At 47.2% G+C, this 14,312-nt stretch overlaps 1 protein-coding gene across 1 annotated transcript in view; it reads left to right on the top strand.

Annotated features, from left to right (window-relative positions):
* The window catches only part of LAMC1 (laminin subunit gamma 1), a 69,093-nt gene extending 55,474 nt beyond the window's left edge, over window positions 1–13,619 (top strand). The window contains exons 14-28 of the mRNA XM_040610455.1: window positions 905–1,150; window positions 1,479–1,632; window positions 2,086–2,228; window positions 2,956–3,134; window positions 3,283–3,439; window positions 5,767–5,972; window positions 6,390–6,469; window positions 6,892–7,029; window positions 7,224–7,368; window positions 7,957–8,106; window positions 8,516–8,630; window positions 9,006–9,205; window positions 9,432–9,590; window positions 10,086–10,185; window positions 10,622–13,619. Coding sequence (XP_040466389.1) covers window positions 905–1,150; window positions 1,479–1,632; window positions 2,086–2,228; window positions 2,956–3,134; window positions 3,283–3,439; window positions 5,767–5,972; window positions 6,390–6,469; window positions 6,892–7,029; window positions 7,224–7,368; window positions 7,957–8,106; window positions 8,516–8,630; window positions 9,006–9,205; window positions 9,432–9,590; window positions 10,086–10,185; window positions 10,622–10,878 — 2,429 coding nt within the window. The 3' untranslated portion in view covers window positions 10,879–13,619. The remainder of the gene's footprint in view (window positions 1–904; window positions 1,151–1,478; window positions 1,633–2,085; window positions 2,229–2,955; window positions 3,135–3,282; window positions 3,440–5,766; window positions 5,973–6,389; window positions 6,470–6,891; window positions 7,030–7,223; window positions 7,369–7,956; window positions 8,107–8,515; window positions 8,631–9,005; window positions 9,206–9,431; window positions 9,591–10,085; window positions 10,186–10,621) is intronic.
* Window positions 13,620–14,312: the final 693 nt, after the last annotated feature.

Genomic DNA, 14,312 nt, shown 5'->3' with positions numbered 1-14,312 from the left:
TTTTGTTTGTTTGTTTTGTTTGATTGCTTTCTTGGTGTTAAACTGTGGCATCTGAGCATGCACCTGAGTCATTAAACAGAGCCTTTTGTTCTGCCTGTAAACTGCAAGGAAGCCTCTGGCTGGCAGCCTCCATGCTTCTGTGCTGATTTTTTGCTTGGCATGGCAGGGTCCACGGTACAAAATACCTGTAAATCTTTGAAATGCTTAAAAAAAACCCCAACAAACCCTGACCAAGCACACAGGCAGCTTGTGGGAGATTCCATGGGTGCTGTTGCTTTGTGAACAGAAGTGGAGTCCAGGGGTCGGGGTCCTCTGCAGCTCCGGTGTCAGTACAAGTTCATCTTTGCTTGTAGCTGTGTGATTGCGCAAGAGTTCATCCTGTCCCCTGCTGCCCTCTTGGGACGTGAAGGAAAAAGCAAGGGAAAAGAGGATTTGCTTGTGCAAGAACTGCCTAAGAAACGGAGCTTGTAGCTGGCTGGGGAGGTCAGATCTGCAGTAAGTGTAGGGAGCTGCCGAGTTGGATGCTTCAGTGGCTGCCTGTGGAGGTTTGGCAGATCTCATCGACAGCAGGGCTTCCTGGAGCAGTGATGCCCCACAAAGCTCTACCTGCTTGGACTCTTAAATTAACAACAGATTACAACAAATAGGTTTGGCTTAAAGGGATAGGAGGGAAAGGAAGAACTGAAACAATTCATGATGCAATGTTCCAGTGAAAAAAGGGCTTAAATTTAGATACGAGGAGGGATTTGTGTGTGGTTTTGTGCACCTTTCTGGCCTCAGTGGTAGGATGAAAGGGGAGGAAGCTGGAGAATTTACTTTTCAGAAGGGACTGCAAAGAGGGGCCCAGGTAAGAAGGCAGCAAAGGGCTTTCTGCTGCAGCACGTGTGTTTCCCTTGTGTTCCAGGCAAGAGGTGTGAGCTGTGTGATGATGCCTATTTTGGAGACCCTCTGGGCGAAAACGGTGCTGTGAGGCCTTGCCGTCTCTGCCAGTGCAATGACAACATCGATCCCAACGCTGTGGGGAACTGCGACCGCCAGACAGGCGAGTGCCTCAAGTGCATCTACAACACCGCTGGCTTCTACTGCGACCGCTGCAAAGATGGCTTCTTTGGGAACCCCCTGGCCCCCGACCCCGCTGACAAGTGCAGAGGTGAGAGCTGGTTTACCTTGCATTTGAAAATCTTTTTGTCCCCAGGAGCTGCTGTTTCCTAATGTGTTGTCAGGACGCAATGTCAGGCTGTTGTTTGTGACTGTCAGCAGCGAGGCATGGCTTTATCCCGGTTTGGTGGTTCTGGCTTGCTGAAATGCTTCTGTTTGTGGGTGCTTAGTGCCGTCGAAGCAAAAGCATTGTGCGATGCAGGGGTGGGGCTGCCGTGTGTTTTGGATCCGGGCCTATTTAGGGACTGACTAGCAGAGTACCGGCACCACAAGGGATTACTAACTTTCTGCATATTTCTCTATCCATTTTGTTTTTGCAGCTTGTCACTGCAATCCCTATGGCACTGTGAATCAGCAGACAAGTTGCAATCAAGTGACTGGGCAGTGTGAGTGCCTGTCTCACGTCACCGGGAGGGACTGCAGTGCCTGTGAGCCTGGCTTCTTCAACCTCCAGAGCGGACGCGGCTGTGAGAGGTGACATTTGCTTTGACTCGGGGCAAAGAGCCTGGTTTTGGTGTATCTGTGCTTAGCTTGTGCAGGAATGTGATGTTTGGCACAAGTAACTGGTGTGCCTTGGTGCTGCTGTGGGTGGGGAAGAGCAGCAGTCAAGGAGCAGCTATGAGGGCTGTACAAAAAGCCTGATATAAATAGCTTTATAAATACCTTTAAATCAGGGGTTTAAATAGAAAAGTGCCATGTGACTGTGTGATTGTTGGTCACAGGGGCTCGTGGGTTGCTTTTTTAGTGCAGGCACCAAGTGACCTTGCACAGTTCAAAGGCTCAGTGCCTCACCTTCTTGCTGTGCAGTGCAGGAAAGTGGCTTTTGACAAATGGAGACAGAGCTGTGCTCGTTAGGGCTCCTTCCAAGAGCCACTTTGCCCGTGCCTCCCTTCTGTGTCATGCCTGACGTGTGGCTGCCTCCCCTAGGTGCAACTGCCACGCAGTGGGCTCCACCAATGGCCAGTGTGACATCCGAACTGGGCAGTGTGAGTGCCAGCCTGGTGTCGCTGGCCAGCGTTGCGACAGATGCGAGGTCAACCACTTTGGCTTTAGCTCTGAAGGCTGTAAACGTAAGTCTGAAAGGCTGGAGCGAGGCAGAGGGGAAGGGTGTTGCACAACCAGCCTTGCCTTGCCTTTCCTCCTGTCTCTGGGAAGGTACTTTCTCACCTCACTCTTCATCACAGCGGAAGCTGGCACTTTCATATCCACACCCTGCCTGGTGAAATTTGATGTCTGTACAATAGCTTATCCCCTTTTGCTTTTATTATTTTCTTAAAGCGGGGGTAGGAAGAACTCCGGCTTGATAGATACCTTTGGTGTAAATACGTTCTCTGAATCTTGTCCTGCAACAATCCTGTTTTCTAGTGTTAAATCTCTGTGCAGCTCCTCTACAAATGACCTGAACGTACAGGTTCTGTCTTGAGAAGCAACAGGTCTCGTAAACATGATTGAAAAACAGTATCATCCAAACTTTTACCCTCAGTATCGCTGCCTGTGAAGAGCAGAAAAATTAATTGCAATTGGTTAAAATGAAATGGGATAGAAAATTGTCATGCTTTGCAGGAGGGGCAATAGGAACAGTATGAACAGACGCAATAAATGTTGCATCCAGCTAGACAGTGCCCTGCTGTGTGTACAAGCACCCTGATCGGGAGCAGGACCCCAGCTGTGGCTTTGTGCCACATTGCTCTTGCAGACATTTTAGGGTATTTTAAGGTATTGGTATGCTCTTGCCCTGTGGGTTTTAGGGTATTTCTGCCTCTCCTCCAGCCTGACTGAGGTTTAACTTCCCCGCAGCCTGCGACTGTGATCCTGAGGGTTCACGCTCCCTGCAGTGCCGGGAGAACGGTCGCTGCGAGTGCAAGGAAGGCTTTGTGGGAAGCCGCTGTGACCAGTGTGAAGAGAACTATTTCTACAACCGCTCATGGCCGGGCTGCCAGGAGTGTCCAGCCTGTTACAGATTAGTGAAAGATAAGGTAAGGCTACAAATGCCACTGTCGGTACCGCTGGAGGCCGTGGCACGTGCTTGCTTGTGCAGTAGCTTTTATGCCTGTGGTTGGCTGATGCTTGCTGAAAGAAGAGAGGTTCAAGGTGTCATAGCTGTGCTCTTTCCCCGTTGTGTAGGTGGTGGAGCAACGTGAGAGGCTGCAGGAACTGGAAAATCTTATAGCAAATCTGGGTACGGGAGAAGAAACTGTAACTGATCAAGCCTTTGAAGAGAGATTGAAGCAGGCAGAAAGAGATGTTATGGAATTGCTCCAGGAAGCACAAAACAGCAAAGGTGAGTTGACCTGATCAGACATGGATCAATGTGAAATAAGCTTTTTTCTTGATGTTCCTGTTCCCTTTGGACACAGCGTGTCTTATTTCAAGCCTATACTGTGCATCAGGACAGACAGCTATTTTGGGTAGCGCTGGGGCTGTGTGTTGTTATCAAAACAACAGTGGCTGTGCTTTTATCCATGCTGTTTTCCTAGTAGTCTCTGTTGTGCATGCAGAGTAATGATCTGCCTCTAGCCCTGTACAGATGCAAGCGTTGTGTGCATTAACCTCTTCTCCAGATGCAAAGGAGGTTTTTACTTGCTAAGCAAGCAGAAGACTGCAATCTATTTACTTACGCTTCTAAATTTGCTCAGATGTCTTGGGATGAAGTAGTTCTTGTTGGGATATTGTCAGTGATGAGAATGAAGGCTTTAAAATCCTGCTGGCAAGCTTAGTTATTGCACTATAAAGTGTGTAATGTTCTGAAAAGTGCTGTTGTGGTGGCATGTAGCTTTTTTTTCTGTTGAACTCTGCTTCAAATTGATTCTTGTACTGTCACCTCTACCATAGGACGTTTGTGACCAGGATGTTGAGCAATATGACAGTGGTTTCTCCTTAGGGTCTATTTAATGTATAAGCTGACGTGTTTTGGGGAAGAGCAACTTGAAGGCTATTGACTGCAGTAAAAGATGTTCCCTTGGGAGTTGGTTCAGTGATTTCAGACCACTTTGGAAAAATCTGTTTCCTTTGCATGAAGCTGGGAGAAAGCAGGCACACATCTGATGCTTGCATTTGCTTGGGAAGATTCCTGCCAGTGGGAATGATCACTGAAACTATTCTCAGTTTTAGCTGAGGTAGCTTTATGCTGCCTGCTTGGCATCAGTGCCTAGATAATAGTCCTACGTATGGAGGTGGGAGCATGGGGACTGGAGAAAGGTGGGGGAATGGATTGGATTTTGTGGTGGTATTTTTAATCTTTCTTTCCACCTCAGAACAAGAGTCATTTAAGTTGGAAAAGACCCTTAAGGTATGAGAGTCCAACCATTAACCCAGCACTGCCAAGTCCACCACTTATCCATGTCCCTAAGTGCCACATCTACACATCTTTTAAATACCTCCAGGGATGGTGACTGCCACCTCCCTGGGCAGCCTGTTCCAGTGCCTGACCACCCTTTCAGTGAAGACATTTTTCCTGATACCCAATGTAAACCTGCTCTGGCACAGCTTGAGCCAGTTTCCTCTCATCCTATTGCTTGTTACTTGGGACAAGAGACTGACACCCACCTTGCCACAACCTCCTTTGAGGCAGCTGTAGAAAGTGATAAGGTCTCCCCTCAGCCTCCTTTTCCCCAGGTTAAACAAGCCCAGTTCCCTCAGCTGCTCCTCACAGGACTTGTGCTCCAGCCCCTTCACCAGCTCTGTTGCTCTTCCCTAAGAAGCAAGTCAAATACAAGAAAAACTACCCTTGCAAAAACCTGTGCGTGCCTGTAGCATTTATTTGTGGTTTTCTACTCTATATGTGGTTTGTAATATGCTTTTGTAATGTGTCAAATACTCTTGTGCAATGCTTAAGTTGTGCTTCAAGGTCAAGGCAACATATTTGGGGAAAAACCTTAGACTTGCAGGCTTCTGCTTGTGCTTAATCTCTTAATAAGGCTCTCACCTTTTGAAAAGCAGTTGCCCCTGGTCATGAGGCATGTGTCTGTGCTTTTATGGATCCGTTATTAAAATGCAGTTGTGGGGAGTTACCTGGTGGTCCAGAAATCTGGGGAAGCTTGTGAGGCTCACAGGCCCTACAGATTGGAGACCAAGGCTGTATCCTGCCAGCTTCTGTCATCCCTTTGGTTTGGGGTGGCTTTGCTATGCCGCACCTCTTCTAGCTGCTCTGTATGGAGACTGCCTGGCTCAGCAGTAGTCACCAGTGCCCAAAGTGGGGAATAACGTACAGTCCCACTGTTAATCTCTGCTTACCTTCTAGGAGTTAGGCTAAAGGGAATTTATCTCGTACCTCTTGAGGAGCAACTCTGTTGTCTTTTTTTTTTTTTTTTTTTTAAAGTCAATGATAGAGGTGAAACATGATTCTGAACACAAAATTCCCCATCAGTCGGTTCTAACACCCAGCAGGATTGTCTTATTAGTAGTTAATGACTTTTCGTTTGTCATATTTGGTGCACAGTCTGATGATGGCTTTGATCTCAAGCTGACTGACTTAGGAAATGGCTTTGCTGGTCCCTTTTCAAGAGGGGATTAACCTACCAATGTGTTGCCCACAGTGGTAAGCGGCTGCTCCAGCTTCTCTTCCCACTGTAATTAATTTTGCTAAATCTCTTATATCGTGCATTTCAGATGTAGATCAGGGCCTCTTGGATCGTCTCAAAGACATCAACAGCACACTAGCAAGTCAGCTCAACAGGCTGAGGAACATCCAGGGCACAGTGCGGGAGACGGAGAACCTGGCGGAGCAAGCCCGGGTGCGGGTGGAGGACACTGAGGACCTGATCAGCTTAGCTTCCGATATGCTTGAGAAGGCAAAGATGGCAGCTGACAATGTGGTGAGTGTGCTGCCCAGATCCCCCGTGGTTAGGACAGGAGAGGGCCTTTCTGTCCCTCTGGTGTATTTCTCTGCTTGTTCTCTCGCTCATATAGTAAATTTTGCTATGGAAATATCTCTTCTCCCCTTCCCAAGATAATGGGAAAAAAATAAAGGAAGATCATCAGTGTCTCTTACAGATTGTATCTTAGCCTATGCTCAAAGAAACCAGTGTTAAGAACCCCTAAATAAATATTAGCCCATTTGTTTTTAAGGGATAACCAGTGGTGGAAACTGCATGGGCTTAAAAAAAATATAGAGAAGTCAGAAGTAGGTTAGACACATCTGTAAGCATTTAGATCATGACAATAAATATTTAAAGAAAAGATGAATAAAAGATGAAAAAACAGCTTGAAGATTTTTTTTTTCTTTATTCCAGTCCATTACACCTCCGGAGTCAAGCGGGGACCCTAACAACATGACTCTATTGGCAGAAGAGGCCCGTAAGCTGGCTGAAAGGTAGGTTGTGGCAAAACACACTCCTCACAGGCCACGTCATGGCCCTGCTCTTCCCTGCAAGGGGGAAGCAAAATTTAATTTGCTTGATACAAAACACATACCCATTGAGTAAGAGACTGGCACTGTGAGTGCGTGCCTGTGGGTGACCGAGGGTGAACCACATGTGAATGAGGGACACGTACAACCACAGCGGTGCCTTTCAGCTGATCTCACGGGCACTGCTGGAGCGATGCCTTGGTTGCAGAGGTTGTCTCGAACGAGATCTTCCATTGCAAATGTTTCAGCATCTTCCATGTGCAAATCTAGGTGAAGGAAGGAAGAGAGACTAAAATCTGGAAGAAAGAATAAAATCTGGAATTGAAGATAGAAACTACTGGCTGACAATTCTAATGACAATATTTTTCTTCTGTAATCTTGTTTAGGCATAAAAAAGAAGCTGATGAAATCGTTCGCATAGCCAAGGCAGCAAATGATACTTCCACAGAAGCATATCAACTGCTGCTGAAGACCCTGGCTGGAGAAAACCAAACTGCAAATGAAATTGATGAGCTGAACCAGAAGTGAGTCAGTAACAGAAACCAGGTTTTATTTCCTGGCCTTAGAGCAGCGCTTAAAACAAAGGTGTCTTTGATAGCATTGCGTGCTTTGGGTTTTATTGGAGTTGTCTTTCAGTTTCTTAGCTCCTCTACTCTCTTAGTAAGTTCAGTTCTAAAAAATAAAAAGGTAGCATAACTGGATCCTTGGGGTTTTTCAGGTATAATCAGGCAAGGAACATCTCTCGAGACCTAGAGAAACAGGCCAACAAGGTGCTTGCAGAGGCAGAGGAAGCTGGAAACAAAGCTCTGCAGATCTACGCTAATCTCACCAGTCTGCCTAGCGTGGATTCCACAGGGCTGGAGGTATGTGCAGGAAGCATCATGTGCGCAGTGTTTTCTGAAGATTAATGAGGACAAGCATCATGGCAGTGTGCTACGTTGCTGACATACCTTGTACGTGCTCTGCTAATGTTCCTCTGCGTGAGGACAGTCTGTGGAATTTTTGTCCATCTAGGCATAGTCCAAGCTTGTGCGTTTCAGCTTTTATGTAGGAGACTTGTGTGCAGGAAACTATGTATATAACCCCCCATCTCCCCCAGTCTCTGAAGGACAAAAAAAAGTGAAATGGTGATTGCCAGACATCTTGACTTGGAACAGAGAAGTGCAAAAGTTTCAGTTCCCTCTAAAGCCTGCCGGACGGCTCCCCCTCCTGTGCTCATCATAGTACAGTAGATTCTCTTGCACATGAAACACTTTGCAACCTCAGTCCCTCACTGCACTGACCCTTGTAGTATTCAGGGCTTTGAAGGCAAAGTTACAACTGTAGTTGTAAGAGATGGAAACCCATCGTAGCCTCTGCCTGTTTCACTGTTGGAAATTATACCATGTTTTTCCACCTGTTCAGAAATTCTTTAATGTTCCGGAATCTCTGTTTCTAATTTCCGCTTGCAGAATGAAGCAAATAAAATCAAGAAGGAGGCGGAGGAGTTAGATCAGCTAATTGCCAGGAAGCTGAAAGATTATGAGGACTTGAGAGAAGACATGAAAGGAAAGGAACTAGAAGTAAAGAACCTCTTGGAGAAAGGGAAGACGGAGCAGCAGGTCAGTTCTGTTCTGTGCAGGCTTTTGTTCCCTAGAAAAAACAAAGGAAAAACAAGTAGCTGGCCAGATATGAAAGACTTGGTCTATTCAGCCTTACCTTAGGGCTGCTTGTTACTTAACACTGAAGAATGGTCCTGGAAAGGAAGTACAAAAAGCTGGTAAAAGCAGTGGCCTTGAGGCTGTATGGGAGAATAGGGGATTTTTGCCAGGTGTGGTGCCATGTTTGTGTTCAGAACGGTATTCCAAAGGTACCTAAATTCACCTGGTTTCAGAGAAAGCGTTGCCACGTGGGGATGGATGCTGTTTTGTATGGTGTTGGTGTTTCAGGGTGAGCACTGCTTTTTGGTACACCTGGATTAGTCGTCCTTCAAAAGATAAGAGTACCTTGATACATGTCATGTCTCCTTAGACTGCAGACCAGCTCTTGGCTCGAGCAGATGCAGCGAAAGCCCTGGCTGAAGAAGCTGCTCGGAAAGGCAATGGCACACTGCAGGAGGCTACTACTATTCTCAGCAACCTGAAAGGTAAAGAGAAAGCACTTGCCGTAAATCCTTCAGTTCCTGTGTGAGAAGTCATTGGCAGTAAGGTATCTTGGTTAAACAGGCCATGCTGTTGCCAGCACCTGCATATTGGGGGGGTTCTTTTGGGTTTTGTGTTTTTTTTCTTTTTTTCTTCAAAGCTAAAACCAGAAATGTTTTCAGCAATTAGAACTCTTCTCTTAAGTTCCTTGTTTAGCATCAGAAGATGTGTGATAGGGAGAGCTGCAAGCATATGCACCCCACAACCTTCTTGCCTTGTCCCTCTAATGTCAAGGTGGCAAAGCCTGGGTAGTCTGGTCAAAGAAGCATCCCAAGGTTCTTCTGGAGCAAGTGATAAGAATCTGTTTTGCCCTTTCTTAGACTTTGATAAACGGGTGAATGATAACAAGACGGCAGCTGAGGAGGCGCTGAAAAAGATTCCTGCCATTACCCAGACCATTGCTGAAGCCAACAACAAGACATACCAGGCGGAGCTGGCACTTGGCAATGCTGCTGCTGATGCCCGCGAAGCCAAGAGTAAAGCAGATGATGCAGAGAAGATCGCCGGTTCTGTTCAGAAGGTGAGTCCTTTGTGGTTCTGAGGCCACCTCCCTGAGATATTGGTGTGTAAGTAAAATCCTCTGTTCCAGTATTTCCTGGTGAGTCCCACGTGCTTTCTGCTGTATTCCCCACCAAGGAATGCAAAATATGGCATGATAGAAAATTGGTGCATTTTAATGAAAAGGATTGAAGGAAGTTGTGCACCATCACCACCTTTTTCCATCCTGTTCCCCTTGTTGGCTCTAGAGCGCTGCTGCTACCAAAGCCGAAGCTGACAAGACTTTTGCTGATGTGACGGGGTTGGCCAGAGAAGTGGATGACATGATGAAGCAATTACAGGATGCAGAAAAAGAGCTGAAGCGGAAGCAGGATGATGCTGAGCAGGATATGATGATGGCAGGCATGGTAAGTAACGATGGCAGGTGGCAGCAGTGGCAAGGAGCTGCCTTCTCCCTGCTGTCCTTTTGTAAACACACCACTGGGTCCAGCCAGTATTCCATGTCTTCAAAGTTTCAGGTGGGATTAAAAACATGAGACGAGCAAAGGAGCTCCTCTGGTGGCATTAGCATAGGTTCCCTGCTGGAATTTGAAAGCCAGTTTTCTTCGTGCAGCACCTTCCTTTAATTTTGGTCAGGTCAGAAACCTGACTGTAGCCCTGTTGACTCTGTTCTGCAAAATCCTGCTCGGTTATCAGGGATTTCCATCCTGAAATAGTCAGAAAACTGAATGTTGTCAGTCTCTGCGAGCTGTGATAAAAGATCTCGGCACAGGAGTGTTATCCTGGAGGAGGCAGGGAGGTGTGTGACTAACTGCTTGGGCAGACCTGTGAAGAGGAGAGGCAGCAGTTTCGTAATCCCTACAGCCTTTATTGGGCTTTCATTTTTTTTTTCTACCCTGCAGGCTTCACAGGCTGCCCAGGAGGCAGAAGACAGTGCAAGAAAAGCGAAGAACTCTGTGAACAGCTTGCTTGCTGTCATTAATGACCTGCTGGATCAATTAGGTAACACTGTCTTTAATGTGCCATATGCTTTTGAGTGTTTTCCTAATGTGGCAGTGCTGGCAGCTGGTGTGGTGTGCTGGCTTCTCTGCTGCTGCTGTGCAAGGAATCAAATGGGTCTGTTGGCTTCTAGAAATGGGGTTTGCATGGGTTTTGGCAAGTACTTAGGGTTTTGTGTGTTTTGGGTTTTTTCTTTTTTTTTCTTTTTCTTCCCTGGAGTAGCCTCAGAGCTTGTGCAATGTTCGGTACTGCTTTTCTGCGAGCTTGAGGACTTTTTGAGGCACTGAAGGTGTAACCCATTTGGTTGGTCCTGTTTTAAATGCTGTTTCTAATGCAGAGAGGGCCTGATGGAGGTGTCAGTATGGCTCAGCTGTGTAAGCACCCAAAAGTGGAGTGTTAAAGGCTTTTTAATGGACTTTATTTGCTTCTGGCTTTTCAGGGCAACTGGAGACGGTGGACTTGAACAAACTGAATGAAATCGAGGGTACCCTGAACAGTGCCAAAGACCAGATGAAAGAGAGTGACCTGGACCAGAAAGTGTCTTTCCTTGAGAGAGAGGCCAGGAAGCAAGATGATGCGATACAGGCCTACAACAGGGACATTGAAGAGATCCTGAAGGACATTAGCAACCTGGAAGACATCAAGAAGACCTTGCCATCTGGCTGTTTTAACACCCCGTCCATTGAAAAACCCTAAGGGTGTGCTGGGGGTGGGGGGTATTCCCCCTGTGAGCGGTGGTTTGGCTATGGAGTGCCTTAACACACATTACCTTCTTCAAATCCCCAACTCTTCGCTGCTCGCAGCCGCTGTTTTCTTTTCAAATCAGGATACATTGAAAGTGTTTTTTTTTTATTATTTTTTTTTAAGAGAAGCAAATTAAATATCCGTCTTTGGGCATCAAAGGGGTTTTTTTAATATAAATTGTCTTCCTGAGCACTCCACCTTTGCCCCTTTCTCAGACACGGTTTCCCTTTGATTAGCACAAGGATGAGAGATGCTCTGGACTCTATACTGTGGTTCAGAAATAACCATGTGAGCTGTGTACAGCAAGGCAAAACTAACCCTTTCTCTCCTCTTCTCCCCTCGACTGTACAATCCTCTGTCCTGGAGCTCTCTGTCCCTATGAAGGAAGGGGATGGCTACCAAAGTATTACTGTAATGGCCAGTATAGCTGCACTCGTTCAGATCCCTCTTCCCAACTTCTAACCCTGTGAATTATTTTTTTATTGTTAACTAGTGGCCAATCCAACAGCGTTGGTAGCCTTTGACAAACTAGCCGAAGCCTCTTTCTGAAATGTTTTCTGTGATGATGCATCGCTCTGAGAAAAACTCAGCCTCTGAGAGGAGCTCTTTGGGAAGATGGGATACTGGTGGAGTGGTAGCTCTGTACTGGTGGAGTGGTAGGTCTTGCCAGCCGCACTCCTGGTCTGTGGAGAAGTTTTGGGTCTGGTTTGTAAGCCGCTACGTGCTGGGTCGGGGCTGAGGAGTGTGGAAGCCACGAGCTGCGTTCCCATCTGTAGGTGTTGCTACTGAATTGCCAGAGCATCTGTTTATTTTAGGCTACGAATGTCTGATTGACAGATGAGTTTGTTCAAGCGGGAGGAGTCTTGCTGAAGAGGAGAGCTGCCATCCAGAGAGCTCTGACAGCTGCACTGGCCTTCCTGCTGAATGTCTCTGGGGGAAAAGGAAGGGGGCATGCAAGTGGATATGGAAAGGTCTTTCTTCCCATCTTTTTCCTGAAGGAGGACAGTGGCATTTTTCCATCTCCTGGTATTGCTCTCGCCTTTTGCCTGTTTATAAGCTGGATTTACCAGTGCGCTCCTTTCTCTTTGCCTGCCTATCTCCCAGTCGCCGTAAAGCCACCGCAGCACGGGGACTTCAGGCCAGGCTGGGGTGGCAGGTCTGCATTTCACACTGCGTAGCCTCCCTGGCATCCCTCCCCAGGCAGTGCCTCCCGGCTGTTACCGGGGTGGGAGCCCGCTGCTCCTCCTGCAGCCCTCCTCTGAGACGAGAGCATCCCCTGCGGCTTCCTCCTTGCCTCCAGCCTGGCATCCCTCGCCCCCCTTCCCTGAGATCCAGTATATATCTATCTTTAAACACTATGCAACTTTGTACGTTTGCGTAGCGGGGAAGAAATTATTATCTGACACACACTGGTGCTATTAATTATTTCAAATTTATATTTTTTGTGTGAATGTGATTTTTTTTTTCTGTTTTTTTTTATCATGATTATAGTGTGAGGAAGTCTCTCGTGTGTGCGTATGTGTGTGTAAATATACTCAGCCATATTTCCAGAGTGGCACAGCCTGGCCTCCTCTATGTACTTGCCCTTACAGCCGTTGCAGCGCGTGCACCATATATCGCTTCTCTCCGTATTATTTCCTTAGAGCTCAGGATTTTTCCTAGCTGGGCTCCTGCTTTCTTCAGTCTCCTGTATCCTCCGCACCTGTATGGGCATCAGCCATAACCACTTTGCCTGCGGGGTGGATGCTTTCTAGCCCTCTCTCCAAAGCCAGCCCCACTGCGTGGTGCCCGCAGCACCCCGTTCTGTGTCCCCTGTCCCCAGGAACGTTGTGCCTGGAGGAGCGCAGGGGCTGTGGCTTTGCAGCTGGGCTGTGAGGAGCTGTAGCACTGTTGGGAGATCAGACCCATCACTGAGGTGGTCGGAGAGCTGGATTTGGGGACACCTCGGTACCACTGTGCGAGGCGAGAGGCTTGGTGCACCCTCAGGAATGGCACTGCTGGGTGGAGGGTGTTCCCAGCAAACCCCGCAGCGCTCTTGTACCCCTTCTTTTAGAGATTCTTACAATTTTACCAGCTTGGGATTTCCCCCTGCCTGCAAACACACCCAGTTACCCGGAGGAGAGCTTACCCGTGCTCCCCCCACACACACGTGGGGCATGTGGAGCTCAGTGTCCCGGCCGGCTGCTCTGGTCAGATGGCTGGCTGCAACCGCGTCACCTCTGCCAAGGCTGTGAGAAGAGCAGATGCGAAGATGCACGCATGCCCTGGCTGACCTCAGGCCTAAGGTTTCCTGCTTTCTTCTCTTTTTTTTTTTTTTTTTTCCTCTCTCTTATCCTTAAGCTGTTTTTAACAGAATTTTATTTTTAAATAAAAAAAAAATCTTTATAAGCGATCTCTTAATCACTACTGCATTACAGCCATTATTCATTGTATAAGTCCAGTTATTTCTTTACGTAATGTGATGATGCAACAGCTGCTGGTGGAATGCTGGGTGTCACGGGCGATGCGTGACAGTCCCTTCATCACCTTATTCCTGACTGTGGCCCCCTCAGTACGTGCCTTCACTCCAGCTTTTTTGCCTTAATCTGTGGTCTTGCTGTCTGGGGCAGTGAACAAAATGCAACACTTGCAGTTTTTATGTATAAAACAGTATTTCTTATTTATAATAAAGTCTGAATATTTGTAACCCCTTATACCTTGCCATTCTTTTTGAGTATTGTTTTTGGATCCGCGGAGGAGGGATGTTGTTGAGGGTGTGTCTCAGTTGTAAGATTTGCCTCTTAACTAGATGAGCTGGATTGGGGTGGGAGAAAGGGAAAAGTTGCCTGGAAATTCAGGTGATGGGCTGCGGGTGGCCTAGCGATGCTGGTTTCACCTCGCATCCACTGCTCCATTGCCATGGCTACCATGAATTTGATTTTTCCTGCTGGTTTTCCTTTCCAGGCCTTAAAAAAATCAGATTGTTGGTGCTGATGCTGTTTGAGCAGCACTGTCCTGGAAGGCCCTGGGTAGTCAGGGGGTGCTTCTTTACAGCAGAAGGGTAAAATGCTTCTTGCTTGCTGCTGAACACGTGGGAAAAGGGCTCCTGGGGAAGAAAACCCAAAATCCTAAATGAAAGAGCCGAAACTTCTCTACTAGGAGCTGCCATAAATCTGGTGCTTCGTGCTGTTCCATGGGTCCTGTCTGCCAGAGCCTGGGATAAATTTAATTCCTGAATTAAGCAAGTTTTTAACGTTAGGACGGATTCCTGTGACAGGGACTGGGCAGTTCTGCGGTCACACCTGTCTCACAGCTGCAGACTGGATTTCTTTTATTTTTCTCACCAGAGGAATATGTTTGTCTCTTCATGGAGCAAATCCCTTCTCAGTCGGTAAGTTCGTTACTTA

This window comes from Falco naumanni, chromosome 11, assembly GCF_017639655.2.
Source record: "Falco naumanni isolate bFalNau1 chromosome 11, bFalNau1.pat, whole genome shotgun sequence".
Taxonomy (NCBI): domain Eukaryota; kingdom Metazoa; phylum Chordata; class Aves; order Falconiformes; family Falconidae; genus Falco; species Falco naumanni.
This window is presented reverse-complemented; position numbering and strand designations above follow the sequence as displayed.